The sequence below is a fragment of the Carettochelys insculpta genome, chromosome 4, assembly GCF_033958435.1.
Source record: "Carettochelys insculpta isolate YL-2023 chromosome 4, ASM3395843v1, whole genome shotgun sequence".
Taxonomy (NCBI): domain Eukaryota; kingdom Metazoa; phylum Chordata; order Testudines; family Carettochelyidae; genus Carettochelys; species Carettochelys insculpta.
In genome coordinates, this window is record NC_134140.1 from 18,140,169 (window position 1) to 18,156,592 (window position 16,424).

Consider the following 16,424-nt stretch of genomic DNA (forward strand, 5'->3'; position numbering starts at 1 on the left):
GTCCAGGCTAAGGTTGATGGTGGGGTGGAAACTGTTGAAATCACAGTGGAACTCTTCAAGAGCCTCCTTCCCATGGGTCCAGATGATGATGTCACCAATGTAGCGCAGCTAGAGGAGGGGCGCTAGGGGACAAGAACTGAGAAAGTGCTGTTCCAGGTGAGCCATAAAAATGTTGGCATACTGAGGAGCCATGTGGGTGCCCATAGCAGTGCCACTGATTTGAAGGTATAATTTGTCCCCAAATCTGAAATAGTTGTTGGTGAGGACAAAGTCACAAGCTCCATAACCATTTGTGCCTCAGTCTCATCAGGAATAATGTACCTAACAGCTTGGAGTCCATCTTCATGTGGGGTATTGGTGTAAAAGGCCTCTACATCCATGGTGGCCATTCTGACTAACCCTTCTCCTTTATCCACACTTGGGACTCACATGGAACTCCTAGAAGCTTCATGGCAGAGTTAACCCTAATCTGCTGTGTTGTTATATTCTTGTCACATTGTTCAGTTAGGTGCAGTAATCCCTTGAGGGATGCGAGGGTTGTGTTCCACGAATCCCTCACCTGCCTTGAATTTTGTATAAGTTGGGGAGGGCTTGGGGGAATGGGTTGGGACCCTGGGAGGGGGTAGGGAGGTTAAGCCTGGGGTGGGTTAGGGCAGGAAGAGTGGTGGGAGGGTACAGTTAAGATGGGGCTTGCAGGGGGCTGGGCCAGGGCAGCAGGGGGTGGGGACAGGGGTTGAGCCTGGCCAGGAGGTTGGAGCTGGGGTTGTGAGGGTGGTGGGTAGGGGGGTTGGGAGCCTTGTGTGCATGTTGAAGCTGGAGCCCTGCATGCCAGGGAGTGGGGGGAGGCAGGGTTAAACAGGGTGAACTGGAGCAGTGGGTTAGCTGGGTTGGGTAGGGCCTCATGCACCTGCAGCGGCTGACAGCCCAGTGCGTGCCGGGCAGGATTGAATTGGGGTGAACCAGGGCAGACATGGGTTGGGCTGCCAGCATGCACAGGGGCTCTATCCCATCTGGCAGTGGCTGCCAGCTGGAGCCCCAAGTGTGTGCGTGGGGGTGAGCTGGGGTTGTGGGAGGGAGGGGTTGAGCCGGGCAGGGGGATTGAGAGGGGGGTGCACTGGGACGGGGTGGTTGAGTGGAGGGGGGCTGGGCGTTGGTGCCCCAGGCATGAGCTGAAGTCAGAGCCCCAGGCATGGGGGAGGGTGTGAATTGGGGCTTCTGGGGGGTTGAGCTGGCAGGGCGGGGTGATGATTTACTGGGGGTGCACTGAGGCTGGGTGCTTGAGCAGGGGGCAGGTTGGAGCCCTGCATGTGCAGAGCCAGCCATGAGCGGGGTGAGCTGGGGCCACATGGGAGTTGTGGGGGCTCAAGGCCCACATGAGGCGGGGTTGGGGCATGGGGGTTGGGACCAGATCTTTCTGCGGCGTCCCCCCCGCCCACGTGCGGCTGGGGCTGTGGCGGTGGCGGTGGGGGAGTTGGAGGATCTGAGCTGGCGGGGACTTTAACGGGGGTGAGCTGGTGTGGCTGTCAAGCAGTGCTGCTCTGGGAAGCAGGGGGCCAGGCGGTTTTTAGCCTGCCTGGCTGCCCACAGGGGCAGACAGCTAGGCAAGCTAAAAGCCTCTCCCTCTACCTCCCCAGTTTGGGAAGCAGGGGGAGGGGGCGCTCTTAGCTTGCCTAGCTGCCTGGAGCTGCGGGAAGCTGGGCAGGCTGAAAGCCCAGGAGCTTCTCATTGTGCGAAACTCATGAAGCCGCGAAAAGTGGGAGATTACTGTGTAGATCGGGGGTCAGCCTTATAAGAGCAGGGTGGCATGCTCTAGATTTGCATACTCTGAGACCTTACTGTATCTTTCTGACTATCTCACTTCGTTCAGTATTGCTATACTCTGATACACAACCTATAAGTTTGCAGTGTTCCTGATTTATGTGCTAGTGTTGACTCCTGTCCCTTTTGTTCTTCTTCCTCCAACATAGGTTCTTTGCTTACCTCCCTCAGCTATTCTCAGTTGTTTTTGTCTGCTGTTGTGCAGATTGCCCTACTTAGGTCCATGTCCTAAAATTCCCTAGTAACTTGGCCTTGAGTCCTCTGTGTGTGTTTGACTACTGTTTGTGCTTCTCATTTGCCTCTGAACTGGTTACACTGACTTATTTCATTTAATTCACTCCTTGATTGAATATAAACTTTTTGTGTAAAAATTTATATATTGAGAAGGAGAGAAATTCTATTACTCTGATTAACATACTTGTTAGATGTGATGGGCCCAGATTCAAGTCCTTATATTTTGTCTTTTGTGTTCCAGGTGTGTGTGTGATGCCTGCTTTTGAGCAAAAATTCCACTGAGGACCTGAAATCGTGTCCTGATTTTGTTGAAACAACTGCTTTCCTTTATGTATATGGTTTCAGAGAATTGGGATTTTCAGGTTTTAAAGATTTGTTTAATCAAAAATTCCCGACCAGCTGCATTTTCAGTCCTTTCTTTCAGTACTTGCAATATTTAAATGTGATCTTCAGAGATCTACAGTTTTCCCCTCTGCTGTTGTGCATAGACAGACAGATAGGAAAGTTGAATTTGATTATTAAAACAAATACCACGCTTTCTAGCTGTCTAGTTTTGTAGATTAAATTTCTTTTGTCAAATGACTTTCTAATTTAGAAAATATATGCAAGAATGATAACACATAGTTTTTAAAAATAAAAAGTTAATGAATTACTTAGAACAAATGCAATGGGGTTGTAAAATACAAACCTCTTACTCCAAAAGCCTGTGTAGTTTTTGATCAGACACTCAGCTCCCAGAAGAGCTCTCATGGTTATCAGGGTATCAGTACATGGCAGGTTTTCAGAGACCTTTTTTGTGTGCTTAGGCTGTTTAGATGGTTAAAATAAGTCACTGGCTTTTTGTGCTGTAAAATTGCACGAGGAATTTGAGTGGGAGGTACAAGGTAAGTCATACATATGTAGTAAAAAATAAGTGCTCAAAAAGAGGTGTCGTGCCAACTGCAATTATTTTAAGTTTCATAATTTATTCTGTGATCTTTGTGTCTCCATTATGTAATTTGTCTGGAATTGCTGTTTCTTGTAGAAGCAATTAATGCTAAAAATTGCATTGAATCAGCATATGGAAGCCTGGCATTTACTAACATTTGAATTAGTTTTTAGTTTCATTATTCTGTTGTAGAGGAGGTTGTTTGGTATTTGTCATTTCCACAAATTTCCTGTACAGCTACTATTTTTTAAACTTGCCTCCCATCCACTGAGTGGTTGTAGTGGTATTAATTATTCTAATACTGATCATATACTAAATTTGTTTACAATAGTGCTTTCCAAATTATAGTAGGTTTCAAACATTTTCCAATGATACTATTCAGAGAGTGCTTCTGCTGAGGAGCATAGTTATAGGAATCGATGTGACTTTAGGGCTTATCTACACATACAGTGATGCAGGTGCACTAGTCTGGTGAAGATACATGTCAGTGTGAGCCAAGCTCTATCATTGACATACCCTTGTCTACACAACTTAAATTGTGTTGACTTAAACTGTAGTGTAGACAGATTTTAAGTTGTACAAATATGGAGGTTATGGAATGTGAAAAGGGCTGACAACATTTCCCTTGACTTTAGTTGAATTTAACCTCCTGATTAATATAATTAGTTTTAAATCTTCATAGTTTACTTTTTTAACCTTTAATTCTGTTACCATCCAAATCTCAGTTGATTTTTTTCACGTCTCTTTCATTTTATTCCTGATACTTTTTCCTGGGTGTTCCACTACTATTTTATAACCAAAATTTGTCTTGAATTATGCAGGCCATCAAGTTATTTTACTATAGCAATAGAACAATAACTCTTACGGTAGGCGTAATCACAGTGGACTAGCCGTATCTTGCATTCATTCAAGAATGTCTTTTAGGTGTACAAAATGACACTGCTTTGTGTAGCCTAAATTATTTGTGCAGAATTTCTCTTGCATAATTCTGAGAGAATCAGAGACACCTAAAGCTAATAAAACAGTAAAAATGTGACCTCAGCTGCACATGTAAACTGACCAAATGTCCCGTTAAAACAAGGTTGATCTGGCCTGCTGCTTGCATTGATCTTGCTCACAAAGCTTGGGGCTCCTCCTCTCCTCCCTATGCTGCCCCCCCCCCCCCCCCCAGCAGCAGGGATAGCTGGCAGTAGCACTCCAGCCGTGTGCCAAGCCAGCTTCCTGCTGCGGGGGGCGGGGGTGGGGGTGGGGGAGAGTCGCCCTGAGCCTCCTGGGCCCGATCAAGGCAAGCTGCAGCCAGCATGCAGTCTGAGAGCTCAGACTTGCTGGGGGAGGGAACAATTACGTACTGCCATTCCCCTCACCCTGCCCCTTCCCAAGTCAGCTCTTAGATCCTACTTCCTTCCCAGACCTACCACCTCCAGCCTGCTTCTGCTCCCTCTCTTTCACCAAGACCTACACTGCTGGGCTGCTCTGACTCCCTACTCCCACTGAGATCCTGTACCCCCACCCCTAATCCTTGTTCCCTTGGGGTCTCCCAAGCATTGAACACTTCATGTTTGGCCCCAACCTAGAGCCTGGGGTACACCACAAAATCTAGTGACCCCAGGTCCCCAGAAGACTTAATCTGGCCCTGTGGGGAAACCCTAAGTCTTGGTGTGCCCTCACAGGGCTGGAGTTGGATGAGTGGAACCCTGACACCATGAGTTGCATGTGTGAAATGAGGGGTGTTGTTTTTTTCCCTGCTTATCAGTTGGGAGCCATATTTGTGAGGTGTGGGTTTTTCCCCTCCTCACTTGCACAGGGCCCCCAACTTTTTTTCTCTTGGTCTGTGGGGCCCAAACCCAAAAAGGTTCACTATTCCTGGTTTAGAGAGGAAGTTTCTTGATATCTTAAACTATTGTTTCAGGAAATAGCTCTGGAGTACAGAAGAGGAAAAGGTATTCACAATATAATCATGAATAAAATATTGCAGTTCAAGAAGTAACTGAGTAAACTACTAAGTAATGGTGACCTCAGTGTGCCTACCAAAAACTGTTGATATGGCGCACACGGTCACAAAGGAGGTATCAGGTGTCATGCACAAGTCAATTGTTAATTGATGGGGTTTGGACGAAAGTATGTAATTGTAGACAGATGTTCTAATTCCATTCATCCTGAATTCATAGGTGTGTTTTGCTTTGCCAGTCTTAATTATATATGAATCTCTAATTAAATATGCATCTTGGTCCTGCTGATTTTAACTATGCTGTATGTACATAGAGCAGGGGTCCCCAAAATTTGGCCACGTTCTCTTAGGGGACACTGAGGAACATTAGGGGCTGTGACAGTGGTGCCCAGATCAGCTCCAATGGGGGGAGGGAGGGAGTGCCATCCAGCCTTATTCCCTGCTTAGCTTTGCTCTGTGCCTGCCCTCAGCCGTAGGCCCTAGCTTTGTACCTGATTTCAGCCTTATCCTTCTAGCTCTGTTTGTAGCCCTGCTGCCAGCCTCAGTTCTGACCTCAGCTGTGGCTCGTCTTGGCTCCTGAGCAGGAGGGGGTTCAGGAGCTGCTTGAGCACACAGGGTCTGGGTGACTTGTGTACAGATTACCTGGGCAGCACCCCCAGATTCACTTGGCTCTTTGTTCCCTCCTCCTGCTCCCAGGCACTGCCCTCTACTGTGTCGGCAGCAGGATGACGCTTCTGGGCAGTGCTGCCACATCCCCTCTCTTTTCCCTAGCTGGGGGAATGGCAGCAAGCTGCAGCAGTGCTATGCAGAGCCTCTTCCTGCCACCCTGCCACAGGCCGGATGCCGGGGAGGGAGCTGCTAGTCTCAGTCTCTGGATTCAAACAAGCTGCAGTTCTGATTCAGACAGTGGTTCCTGACCTTGATGGGTGAACACACAGTGTACTTGAATCTATGGGAGTTTTTAATCTGGTACATTTTACTAGAATGTAACAGTTTTTACATGATTTTGTTATTAATGCCGTGTTATGTCTACATTTTAATTTTCACACTTTTTGAAGTAAATGAAATTGCTTATGGGACTTGTGTGAAAAATTTGAGCTGTAGATGATTAAAATGAATACTTTAAAATCACTTGGTTTTCCTATCTGGACTTGGCTAGAGTATGTTTCGTGAAATTAGAGTGGTTTCTTCGACATTTTTGCTACTTATGCACTAGCAATAAGTAACACACATTGCAGTGCTTAGGTTGAAGATTCAGGAGACTGAAGATCAACATTTTAAAAAATCTTAACGGTTTTGTGGAGATTAAATCCTTACAGAAGCAGTTTTAAACAGACACAATAAATGATAATTATTTTAGGATATGCTTCTATCTTATTGTATTAACATATTTTTTGGTTTTGTTTTATTTTTGTTTTACAGCTGTATAGGACTGGAAAGGTCTGGGCTGAATGGACTTTAGCATCAAAAGAAGTTCTCCGCTGTTAACTCGAAAAATTGTGAATCACATCAAAATGAAACAGGTACCAGAGATCCTTGGAAATGCCAATGGGAAAACACAGAATTGTGAAGTGAATCGTGAGTGTTCTGTCTACTTAGGCAAAGCACAACTTTCTGCCACTCTACAGGAGGGTGTCATGCAAAAATATAATGGCCATGATAGCCTTCCGTTTATTCCAGCCGATAAATTGAAAGATCTAACTTCTCGTGTGTTTAATGGTGAGTCTGGGGCACAAGATGCCAAGCTGCGCTTTGAACCCCAGCAAATAAAAGGAGTGGGAACACCACCTAACACTACTCCTATCAAGAATGGTTCTCCAGAGATTAAGCTGAAAATCACAAAAACCTACATGAACGGAAAGCCTCTCTTTGAATCTTCCATTTGTGGAGACAGTGGAGCAGCCATGTCCCAGTCAGAGGAAAATGAACAAAAACCAGCAAACAAGGAGAGAAGAAATAGAAAAAGAAGCATAAAATATGACTCCTTACTTGAGCAAGGTCTTGTTGAAGCAGCATTAGTATCAAAGACTTCAAGCCCCTCTGAAAAGAAGGTAATAAGTCTTTTTTTATTTAAATTCTTTCCCCCTCTAACCTTATTTATTAGATTACTGCCGCATGATCCATATATGAACCATTTTTTTTTTTTAATTTCAAGTATTTTGAGTATACACCTTCCCTAAATAAATGAATCTTGTTGATGACTCTGGATTTAAGAACATTTAGATCTTTGGACCATCACATTGTGCCCAGTTCCTAATAATCTTAACGTTTTCTGGGTCTACGGCTACGTCTACCCTAGCCCCAAACTTCGAAATGGCCACGCAAATGACCATTTCGAAGTTTACTAATGAAGCTCTGAAATGCATATTCAGCGCTTCGTTAGCATGCGGGCGGCCGCGGCACTTCAAAATTGACACGCCTCACCTCCTTGCGGCTCATCCCGACGGGGCTCCTTTTCGAAAGGATCCTGCCTACTTCAAAGTCCCCTTATTCCCATCAGCTCATGGGAATAAGGAGACTTCGAAGTAGGCGGGGTCCTTTTGAAAAGGAGCCCCATTGGGACGAGCCGCACAGTGGCGAGGCGTGTCAATTTCGAAGTCCCCTTACTCCCATGAGCTGATAGGAATAAGGGGACTTTGAAGTAGGCAGGGTCCTTTCGAAAAGGAGCCCTGTCGGGACGAGCCGTGCGGTGGTGAGGCGCTTCAATTTTGAAGTGCCGCTGCCGCCCGCATGCTAATGAAGCGCTGAATATGCATTTCAGCGCTTCATTAGTAAACTTCGAAATGGCCATTTGCGTGGCCATTTTGAAGTTTGGGGCTAGTGTAGACACGGCCTACCTGTTCTATTTTCCCTGATTTCAAAGGAACTTAAATTACTTAAAAACGTTAGAGTTATTCCATTATCTGCTGTTGAATTGTTTCCGTAAACATAACTTTTGTCTAACCTTCAGCTCCTAACTTCTACAATACGTTGTGGCTGCCTCTTTCAGCTAACTTTTTAATTTCTGATTTTACGTTAACTCCACAATACCTATTTGTGTAAAATATCGCTATATCATTTACTCATCAAAGGTCATCGTGTTTTTAACTCAAATTCTAATATTTTAAATGTGAACATTAGCACTTGATTAAGTGTGGTTAATTTTGTTCCATCTTAAAATGACGAGTGGATATACCTTTCTTTTTTTGTAAACTCCCAATTATGAGACAATAGCTTGTTCTCGTACCTTTCATAAGTGAAAAGTACCCCTGCAATACAGGTTCCTTATGTGTATTATATTTATAAGGATATGACTACACTTTGAGAGTTGGTCAGGTTTTTTTTAAAGCATCTGGTTTTGTAAAGTTGAAACTGTATGTCTTCACTGTGTGCATGAGGTTGATGGAGTGCATCCCAAGTAGTGTGGCTACCTTTGACTTCAACAGCTCTGTAGTGTGGGTAGCTATTCCATAGTTCTTTTCACCCCTTTGCATTGTGAGTTAGGCTTCCAGTGCCTGATGGGGGGAGGAGGGGGGACATTGCAGCAGGTGGTTCTGGGCACGTGTCGTCAGTGCAGGTACGTAACGCTCACATCTCCTCCCTATCCCCTACTTGAAAGCAATGGCAAATGTTTTCTCACCCTTTTCCCCTGGTTGACTGTGCAGATGTCATAGTAGGGAAAGCATGGATCCTACTCTTTCAGATTGCTGTGGCAAGCATTGTGAATACCTTGTGTGTTATGCTACAGTAGTTCCAAGCCACTGGAGTGAGGAAGAATGTGAGGAGGCCATGAACAGACATGCACAAAATCACTGGTTGGAATAGTTGGCTTATGTTGCTGGCACTTGGGTCCTGTTGACACACTGGAACAGTTCTGGTTCTGTGAGAGAAGCACAGACTGGTGGGACCACATAGTTATCCTGCTATAGGAAAGGAGCAGTGGCTGCAAAACTTTTGTATGTGTAAAGCCACTTTCATTGCTTTCCCCTGCCCTGAAGTGTAGCAATACCAGAGTGAGACCTACTCTAACAGCTGAGAAACAAGTGGCAATAGCCTGATGGATGCTTGCCGTGCTGGACTGCTGCCCTTCAGTTGGAATCAGTTCAGAGTTGCTAAATGTGCAGTGGGGGGTTGCTATAATCCATGTAGCCAAGGCAGTCAATACCCTTCTGATGCCAGTATGACTAACAGATAAAAGACGATGGCTTGGACGTTGCCCAGATAAACAAGTTCCGCGGAACCAATCGAGTGATCCGGATTGGGTTGATAAGTTGGCTACTGAAAGAAAATTACAAGTGACACATATACCACCAATTGGAATGTGGAACGTCCAAACCTTGTGGGCAACTAGAAAGTTAGAGCTGCTTCAAAAGGAGATGGAGTGATACCTTGGCAATATACTTGGACTGGCATAACTGCATTGGATAACATCCGGAGAGATGCACAGTTGCGAAGTCATTTGGTTGGGGAATGAATCGAGGCATGAGGCAAGAGTTGGATTCCTTCTTAGCAAAGGAGCTACAGGAGCATTGGTAGGATACAAACCAGTGAGTGCAAGAATGATGGTAGCAAGATTCGAAGCAAAACCATTCAATATCTCTGTTGTTCAGGTGTATGCACTCACGTTGGACAGTATTGAGGAATAGATTGAGCTGTTCTATGAAGACTTGACAAAGACGCTTGCGGAGCTTGGAATGCAAAGGCTGGAACAGATAATGAAGGTTGGGAGAAAGTCATGGGAAAGTTTGATTACGGAGAAAGAAATGAATGAGGTGAGACGCTATTAGCGTTTGCCTTGAAGCATGAGATGGTGATCTGCAACATGAGATTCCAGCAAAAGGACTGTAGGAAGTGGACACGGTGATCAAATGATGGGAAGTCCAAGAACATGATAGATACGATCTTGATAAGGAGATGGGTAACATCACTACAGTAGTACCAAACTTCCCCCCAGAGCAGATATAGACTCAGGCCACATTCTAGTGATTGCAAACATCAAGATGAAACTCAATAAAAATTATAAGACACAGTTTAAGAAAAGAAGAGACATGGCAAGTCTAGGTGAGGAACAAATAGGGAATGCATACGGAGCAGCGCTCGAAGGAAAGATTAGGAATGCAGTCACAGAGAAATACCTTGATAAGGGAGTCGAATGGATAGCCATGGTGGTAGAAGAGGCCGTTGAGCAGACTGTTCAGAAGGAAGAGATGATCAGTAAGAAGTGGACTACGCAGGAGATACTGAAGTTGGTTCAAGAGAAGAGAGCATTGAATATCAGAAGGGATGTTTCCAAGAGGGCAGAACAGCAATATAGAGTGAAATGCAACGAGGTAAGGAAACAGACCGAAAGGATAAGGCAAAAATGATTAGAGGAGCAGTGTGGAGATATAGAGAGGTATTACGAGTGTATGATTAGGGAGGTGTACAAGATGAGTATGAATATTAATAGGAAGTGGAAGCCGAAGCAGATGGTGATCAAAGACAAGAACAACAAGGTGCTCATTAACAAGGAGAAGGTTGTACAGCAATGGATGACATATTGCACTGATCTGCGCAAAGCACAGTTGGATCCAAGTGTTTCAGAGGGCTTGATCAAAAAATTGAAAAAGATCTTCACCGAGCATTGAGAACAAGACCAATATTTTGAAGGAGGAGGAAGTAAAATCTCTAGCCATGAAACAACTCAAGAACAATAATAGCCCTGGAAATGGTAAGATCAAGGCAGAGATGATCAAATACGCTGGAAGAGGTATGATTGAGGAAACACACTGACTGTGTCATATAGCATGGAAAGAAAGGAAGGCATATAAGGAATAGACATGATATGTTCTAGGGACAATACACAAGAAAGGAAGCACGTTGGAGTGCAAGAACTACAGAACAAGTGCCCTAACATGTCATTTATGCAAGGTGCTGATGATGATACTGATGAGATTGAGATCGCAGATAGAACATCCTAGCAGATGAACAAGTGGGATTCAGGAGAAATAGAAATACCATACAGCAGATATGGGCACTAAGATTAATATCTGAGAAACCTCAACAAAAGAACATGAACATGTACAATTGCTTTGATTTTTCAAAAGGCATTTGACAGTGTAACTCAGGCAGTGACTTGGGCAGTGTTGGAGTCGTATGGAGTGGGCAATAATCTGTTATGGTTGTTGAAGGATATCAACAACAATGCGGAGATGGTGTGAGCATGTGGAGAGATGTGGGAAGTTGGTTTAGAACAAGTAGAGGTATGAGACAAGGAGATCTGATATGACCAAGTATCTTCATCACACACCTAGAGAGAGCGATGGACAAGATCAAGGAAGAGGTAGAAGGGATATCTGTGCATGAGATGAGAATCAACAACTTGAGGATTGCAGATAATATAATTATCGTTGAAGAGAATGAGGAGAAGGTAGTGAGAAGAGTGCAGATGCTAAATGAGGAAGGGAAGCATATGGACTGATTATGAACATTGATAAAATGAAGAGTGCTATCTGGAGAAAAGGAAATAGGAAGATCAGTGTAGATGGGATTAAGCTAGAGAACATAGAGAAGTTCACATGTTTGGGAAACAACATAACATATGATCTAGACCAGTGGTTCCCAAACTTTTCGGCTTTACACCCCTCCTTTGATTTTTGAGAAACCCTCACACTCTCCACTTCTTTTGAACTATCATCCAACCCACTTTTTTACAAAAAATTAAATTTGTAATTTAAAATAAACACAAACTTGATATAAACATTTTATTCAAAATTAAAAATAAGCACAAACAGTTTTTCTTGGCCCCTTGTGGGCATCTGGTGCAGCTCCAGTTGGCCAGATGACCTGAAGAAGTGGGTCTGTCCCAATAAATATTTACCTAAGAAATTATTTTGTTAGTCTTTTAAAGTGCTACTGCACTGCTTTTGTTTGGATAGTATATAGACTAGCATGGCTATCTCTCTGTTACTATCCAACTGCTGAAGGGTATGCAAGAGAAGTTACAGCTATTCGGGCATATCTTCAGACTGAATGACAAAATGAAAAATCAAGACGTTGGAATTCAGCATAAGGGACAGTTTGACTAGAAGAGGTAGACCCCACAGAAATTATACAGTAGATTAGTGCGGAGCTAGTCTACAGACACTAAGCCATCTGCACTGTACAGAGAATGATGGAAGGAAATAGTGAGGGAGGCATGAGGCACCAGTGGGTGCGGAGTCCATGGTTGTTGATGATGATGATGATGATGATGTCAGTCATGTGTGCTCCCCTTATTAGCAGTATGTCCTATTTGTTCATGTGTACTTTCCTGTAAACTGTCCCCTCCTGCTTGCAGTTTTCACAAGCAGTAAAGATCTGTTCTGAAATGATGGATTTTTATTTAGGGAACGCAGTCAACGGAAAACCCGGAAAAACAGGAATGCATGGGCAAAAACTCTCTTTTGGGACAGGTGGAGATAGAATGTGCAAAGCCAACCCCCCAGTTCATCTGTTGCAGCTGTGAGAGTGACAGCCTTCTGTTCCAGGAGACATCTGTGGCAGCTGAGTACAGGGCTGCCCTTCTCTCCCACCCCTCTCCCCATTCTTGGGTGCCTGGGAGAGAGCCTGTGGAACTTGGTGAGAAAGGCAGGTGGTTCATGGTGGGAAGCAGGGAGGTGTCTGCTCCATCTGCTTTTCCTGCACCTTTTCCAGTCTCTTCAGCAGCTCTGTTTGCTCCCCCACAAGCTTGAAGATGTCACTCTGGTTCTTGCATTAGTGTTCCCTATGTGTTCTCCTTTCCTTATGCTCCATACCATCTACAATATCATCTTCCTCCATACATTTAATTGCACCGTCAGTGCAGACAGATTGCATTTGCTTACAAAACATGTCATCTTGAGAGTGTTTTTTTTGCCCTCTGATTTGTGATAGTCAAAACTGTGGTGGACAGTTGTGCCCGCTGTAATGAAAAACTGAAGGATAGACTTCAACAGAAGATAAATTGTGTAACTCTCAGGCTCTTTACTGTGAAAGGCCATTTAAGCCACACAATGGGCATATATCATGTACAAAGCCAACATTACATTTTTAAGTGTCTGCTCTGTAGGAACAACACACAGATCACCGTAGTGCAGCTGGACTGTGTTTGGTGACAGGCATGATAAGCAATAGGCTGGGGCTCTTGTTCTTTTGCTTTGGCTTCTAAACCTTGTCCAACAAAGTGCTTGCAAAGTACATTCCTCATGGTTGTCTAGGCTTCTGTTTGCAAAGGGTGTGGGGGGAGGTAGTTTCAAGGAGCTCTGCAAAGAATGGGAGAACCACACAGACTTGCAGGGCTCATGGAGCCAGGCATACTTGCTGGAGTTTTCCTGGGTGTGGGTAAGAGTGTGGGCTTCCAGGGGGTCCCCTGGCCATCAAACCTCGGATTGTGCTTTGTTGGAAATGAGCAAGCAGTTCTTCAAGAGCTTGCTTTTAACTATTCCAACTAGCTTTGAGCATACCACATGCATAACTGCTGGAAAGTTTTTTTCCCTAGCTGCTGCTGTTGGGTTGTTGAGGAGTCCTCTGAAGTAGCACTGGTGCAATGCCTTATTTATGACTCTGTCAACCCGACTATCCTTCAGCTCCTTCTTACCTCCAGTGGCAGATTTTGGACAGGATAAAGGAAAAAAAACGTGCCACTTCTATGAGCAGAAACATGGACTTCTATGGGGGAACCAACCAGTGTGCCAAACCTGTCTGCAGATACCTCCATGGTGGTGCTTCAGGCATCCTCAGGCAACAATGAGGATGTTGTGCGTGAGGAACAGGAGGCAGGGGCTCAGAAGGCAAGTGGAGCATCTGATCTCACTGATTGCCTGGACCTTTTTTAAAAACTTTGGAGCCCATCCCCTGTTTCTGCTCATAGTTATAAAATGATTTTGTACAAATACTTAGAATATAAAACTATCATTTACTTACCAGGGCCGTGTTCATGCTTTCTTTGCATTCATCTTGGGTTTCAATCTAACTTTAAAGAACTTTTACAGTTTGTTTCTTCAGTTATTAAATTAACACCATAAAATGTTTTACAAGTTATTTTTTGAGGTTTGTATCAATTAGACCATTTTCATAAATATCAGGAATGTTACATTCATTTAAATTTTTGTGATCTAATACACGATGGTTCAAATAGGAGAGGCAGACCCCACAGGGAATGGGTAGGTGATACAGCAGATTGGTGCAGAGCTAGTACACAGAAACTAAGCCACTCTGCACTGGACAGGGAAAGATAGAAGTAAATAACGAGGAAGGCATCAGGCACCCATGGGCACTGAGCCTGTGGTGGTGGTGATTGATGTAATGTACAGGATTAATAATAAAACAGTAGCACTAAAACATTTCTAAATTTTTTTGCCAACCAAAAAATTATAAAATAACTTACTGTACTATACAAGGAAGTACATAAATGTACTAGAATTCAAATGTTCCATTTCTCCAAAGTAATATGTTAAAATGAACTCATTTTTAGGAAGTTATTTTCATGTATAAAAAATTCATAAAATGGTAAAATAAGGCTGTAATGGGTGTCGATGAATTAAACACAAAAGCAAGCACTGAATGTAGTCTTACTTTACTGGAAGTTAATATTTGATTTCTTGGCACAGTGATCTCCATGATTGATCATGATCCAGTGATGGCTTTTATATTGGAGAAGTAGATTAGTGGCCACTTGAACATACACAGCAAGGATGTCTGAGAACCAAAAAAAAAAAAAAAATCTGATGTTCTTTGTAGTTGTAATAGATCAGTGGTTCCCAAACTTAAACATTCATGTACCTCTTTTGGGATATCAGTCTTATTGTTGGTATACCCCCTCTCCCAGTGCTGTAGGTACTCTTATGATGGCCCCAGGTGAACCCCAGGTAGTTCCCCCAGAAAAATTTAGATTTCTATTGCAAAAAGAGCAGTTTTAATGCTATCTTGATGTTGAAATTTTTGCTAACCATATTTAGGTTTTTTCCCAAAAATTCTAAAATTCAACACCTATTTCAACAGTACACCTGATATACAAAAATAAAGTACAGAAGCTTATGAGCTTTATCAATAGTGTTTGGTTAAATGTAAAGTAATAATCATTAAATTGAAATTTACATATGCACCTAGAAAGAAACAAGTTGTTCAGTGTGAGGAGTGGAACTGCTTGCAACCAGATAGTAGGACATGGATATCCAGCTTGATGTTGGTCAGCTTAAGATGAAGATGTGTCTCCATGTCAATAAGATGATTTTGTTTTGACGCCAGGCATCGCCAAGAATCCCAGCTCTCACGTGTGTGACATGGGGAAGGGCAAAAGATACTTAACTGCTTTTGTCTGATGGGGCTGGATATTCAGAAATAACGCTCAACCAAAATGATGTCAGCGTCTTTTGCTCACATGCTGTTTTCAGGAAGCCATCTGAAGGGAGTTCCAAGAGCTGTTCTGAATCTAAGAGGTTATTTGGTAATGTTTAGAAACTTGTGAGGAAAGCGTTCCTTGTCCAGTCAAAGCTGCCGTCTGGTTCAGGAAAGTACTTGTGAAGACCTTTCTTCAAGCTTTTCAAATGCTCCTTTTGTAGTTTGCAACACATCAGTCAACATTTAGTTCTTTAGCTGAGTTGATCAACATCATGAAAGGATGGAAAGGAATCCAATTTGCTTGCAACTAAGGTGTTCACTTGGCATCTTCAGTTTTGCAATCATCATGCTCACTTTGTCTTGAATATGGATTTGAGCTTGCCTTGCAAGGATAGATTGAGGCTGTTGAAATGAGCAAAGATATCTGTAATATATGCTGATTTACATAGCCATATCCCATCATGCATAAGGTCTCACAGGTTGAAGGTGTCATACAGAAAAATTTGGAAGTTCTTCTCACAGCTCAGACGGGCAAGGGAGGACTTTTCTACACACATGTCAGCTATGTGTAGTCACTGCCCATCTCTTCGCAAAAGTGTGAAAAAAACTGGCCATTCAGTGGCCGGCCCTCCACAATTGATCATGAGGTACTTGCTTTAGATCTTCATGCATGTCCTGGGTGGTGAGTGCTTCCCTGTATATGCAACAGAGAGTCTATTTTGCTTCTGGTGCAATGGCTTGAATATGTGCAACAGCGTCTTTCTCTGAACTGGTCATGGCTCTGGTGCCATCTGTGCTTATCCCAACACATTGACTCCAATCCAAAAGTGACTGTGTTTGATGAATTCATCAATAACTTCAAATACCTTCCCCAGTTGTACATGCTGCCAGAACAAAATATCATCATGGACTTCTCCATTCAGCTTGTAGCTGACAAACAACAAGAGGTTAGCTAAATTCACAGTATCAGTGGATTCATTGGCTTGCCATATGTAGTAACAACTCTGTCATACTCGCAACAATACTTGCTACTTTGTTTCTGGCCATGTCGGCGATTTTTATGATGAACAGAGTTCATTTGACAGAGAACACTATCAGTCGGTTTGCTCACTTTGTCTCCAACCATCACTTTCTCCCTTACTTTGGCCATAGGTTTTACTAGTGTCTTGCCAATCACTT

The 16,424-nt window shown here is 43.5% G+C and overlaps 1 protein-coding gene across 3 annotated transcripts in view; it reads left to right on the forward strand.

The window, feature by feature from the left end:
* The window catches only part of NSD2 (nuclear receptor binding SET domain protein 2), a 149,414-nt gene that overhangs the window by 29,099 nt on the left and 103,891 nt on the right, over window positions 1-16,424 (forward strand). For all 3 annotated transcript variants that reach the window (XR_012645318.1, XM_074992331.1, XM_074992333.1), the window contains exon 2: window positions 6,351-6,979. Coding sequence is in view for 2 of the 3 variants with exons in the window: in XM_074992331.1 (XP_074848432.1) it covers window positions 6,380-6,979 (600 nt within the window). In the remaining variant the exon portion in view is untranslated. The remainder of the gene's footprint in view (window positions 1-6,350; window positions 6,980-16,424) is intronic.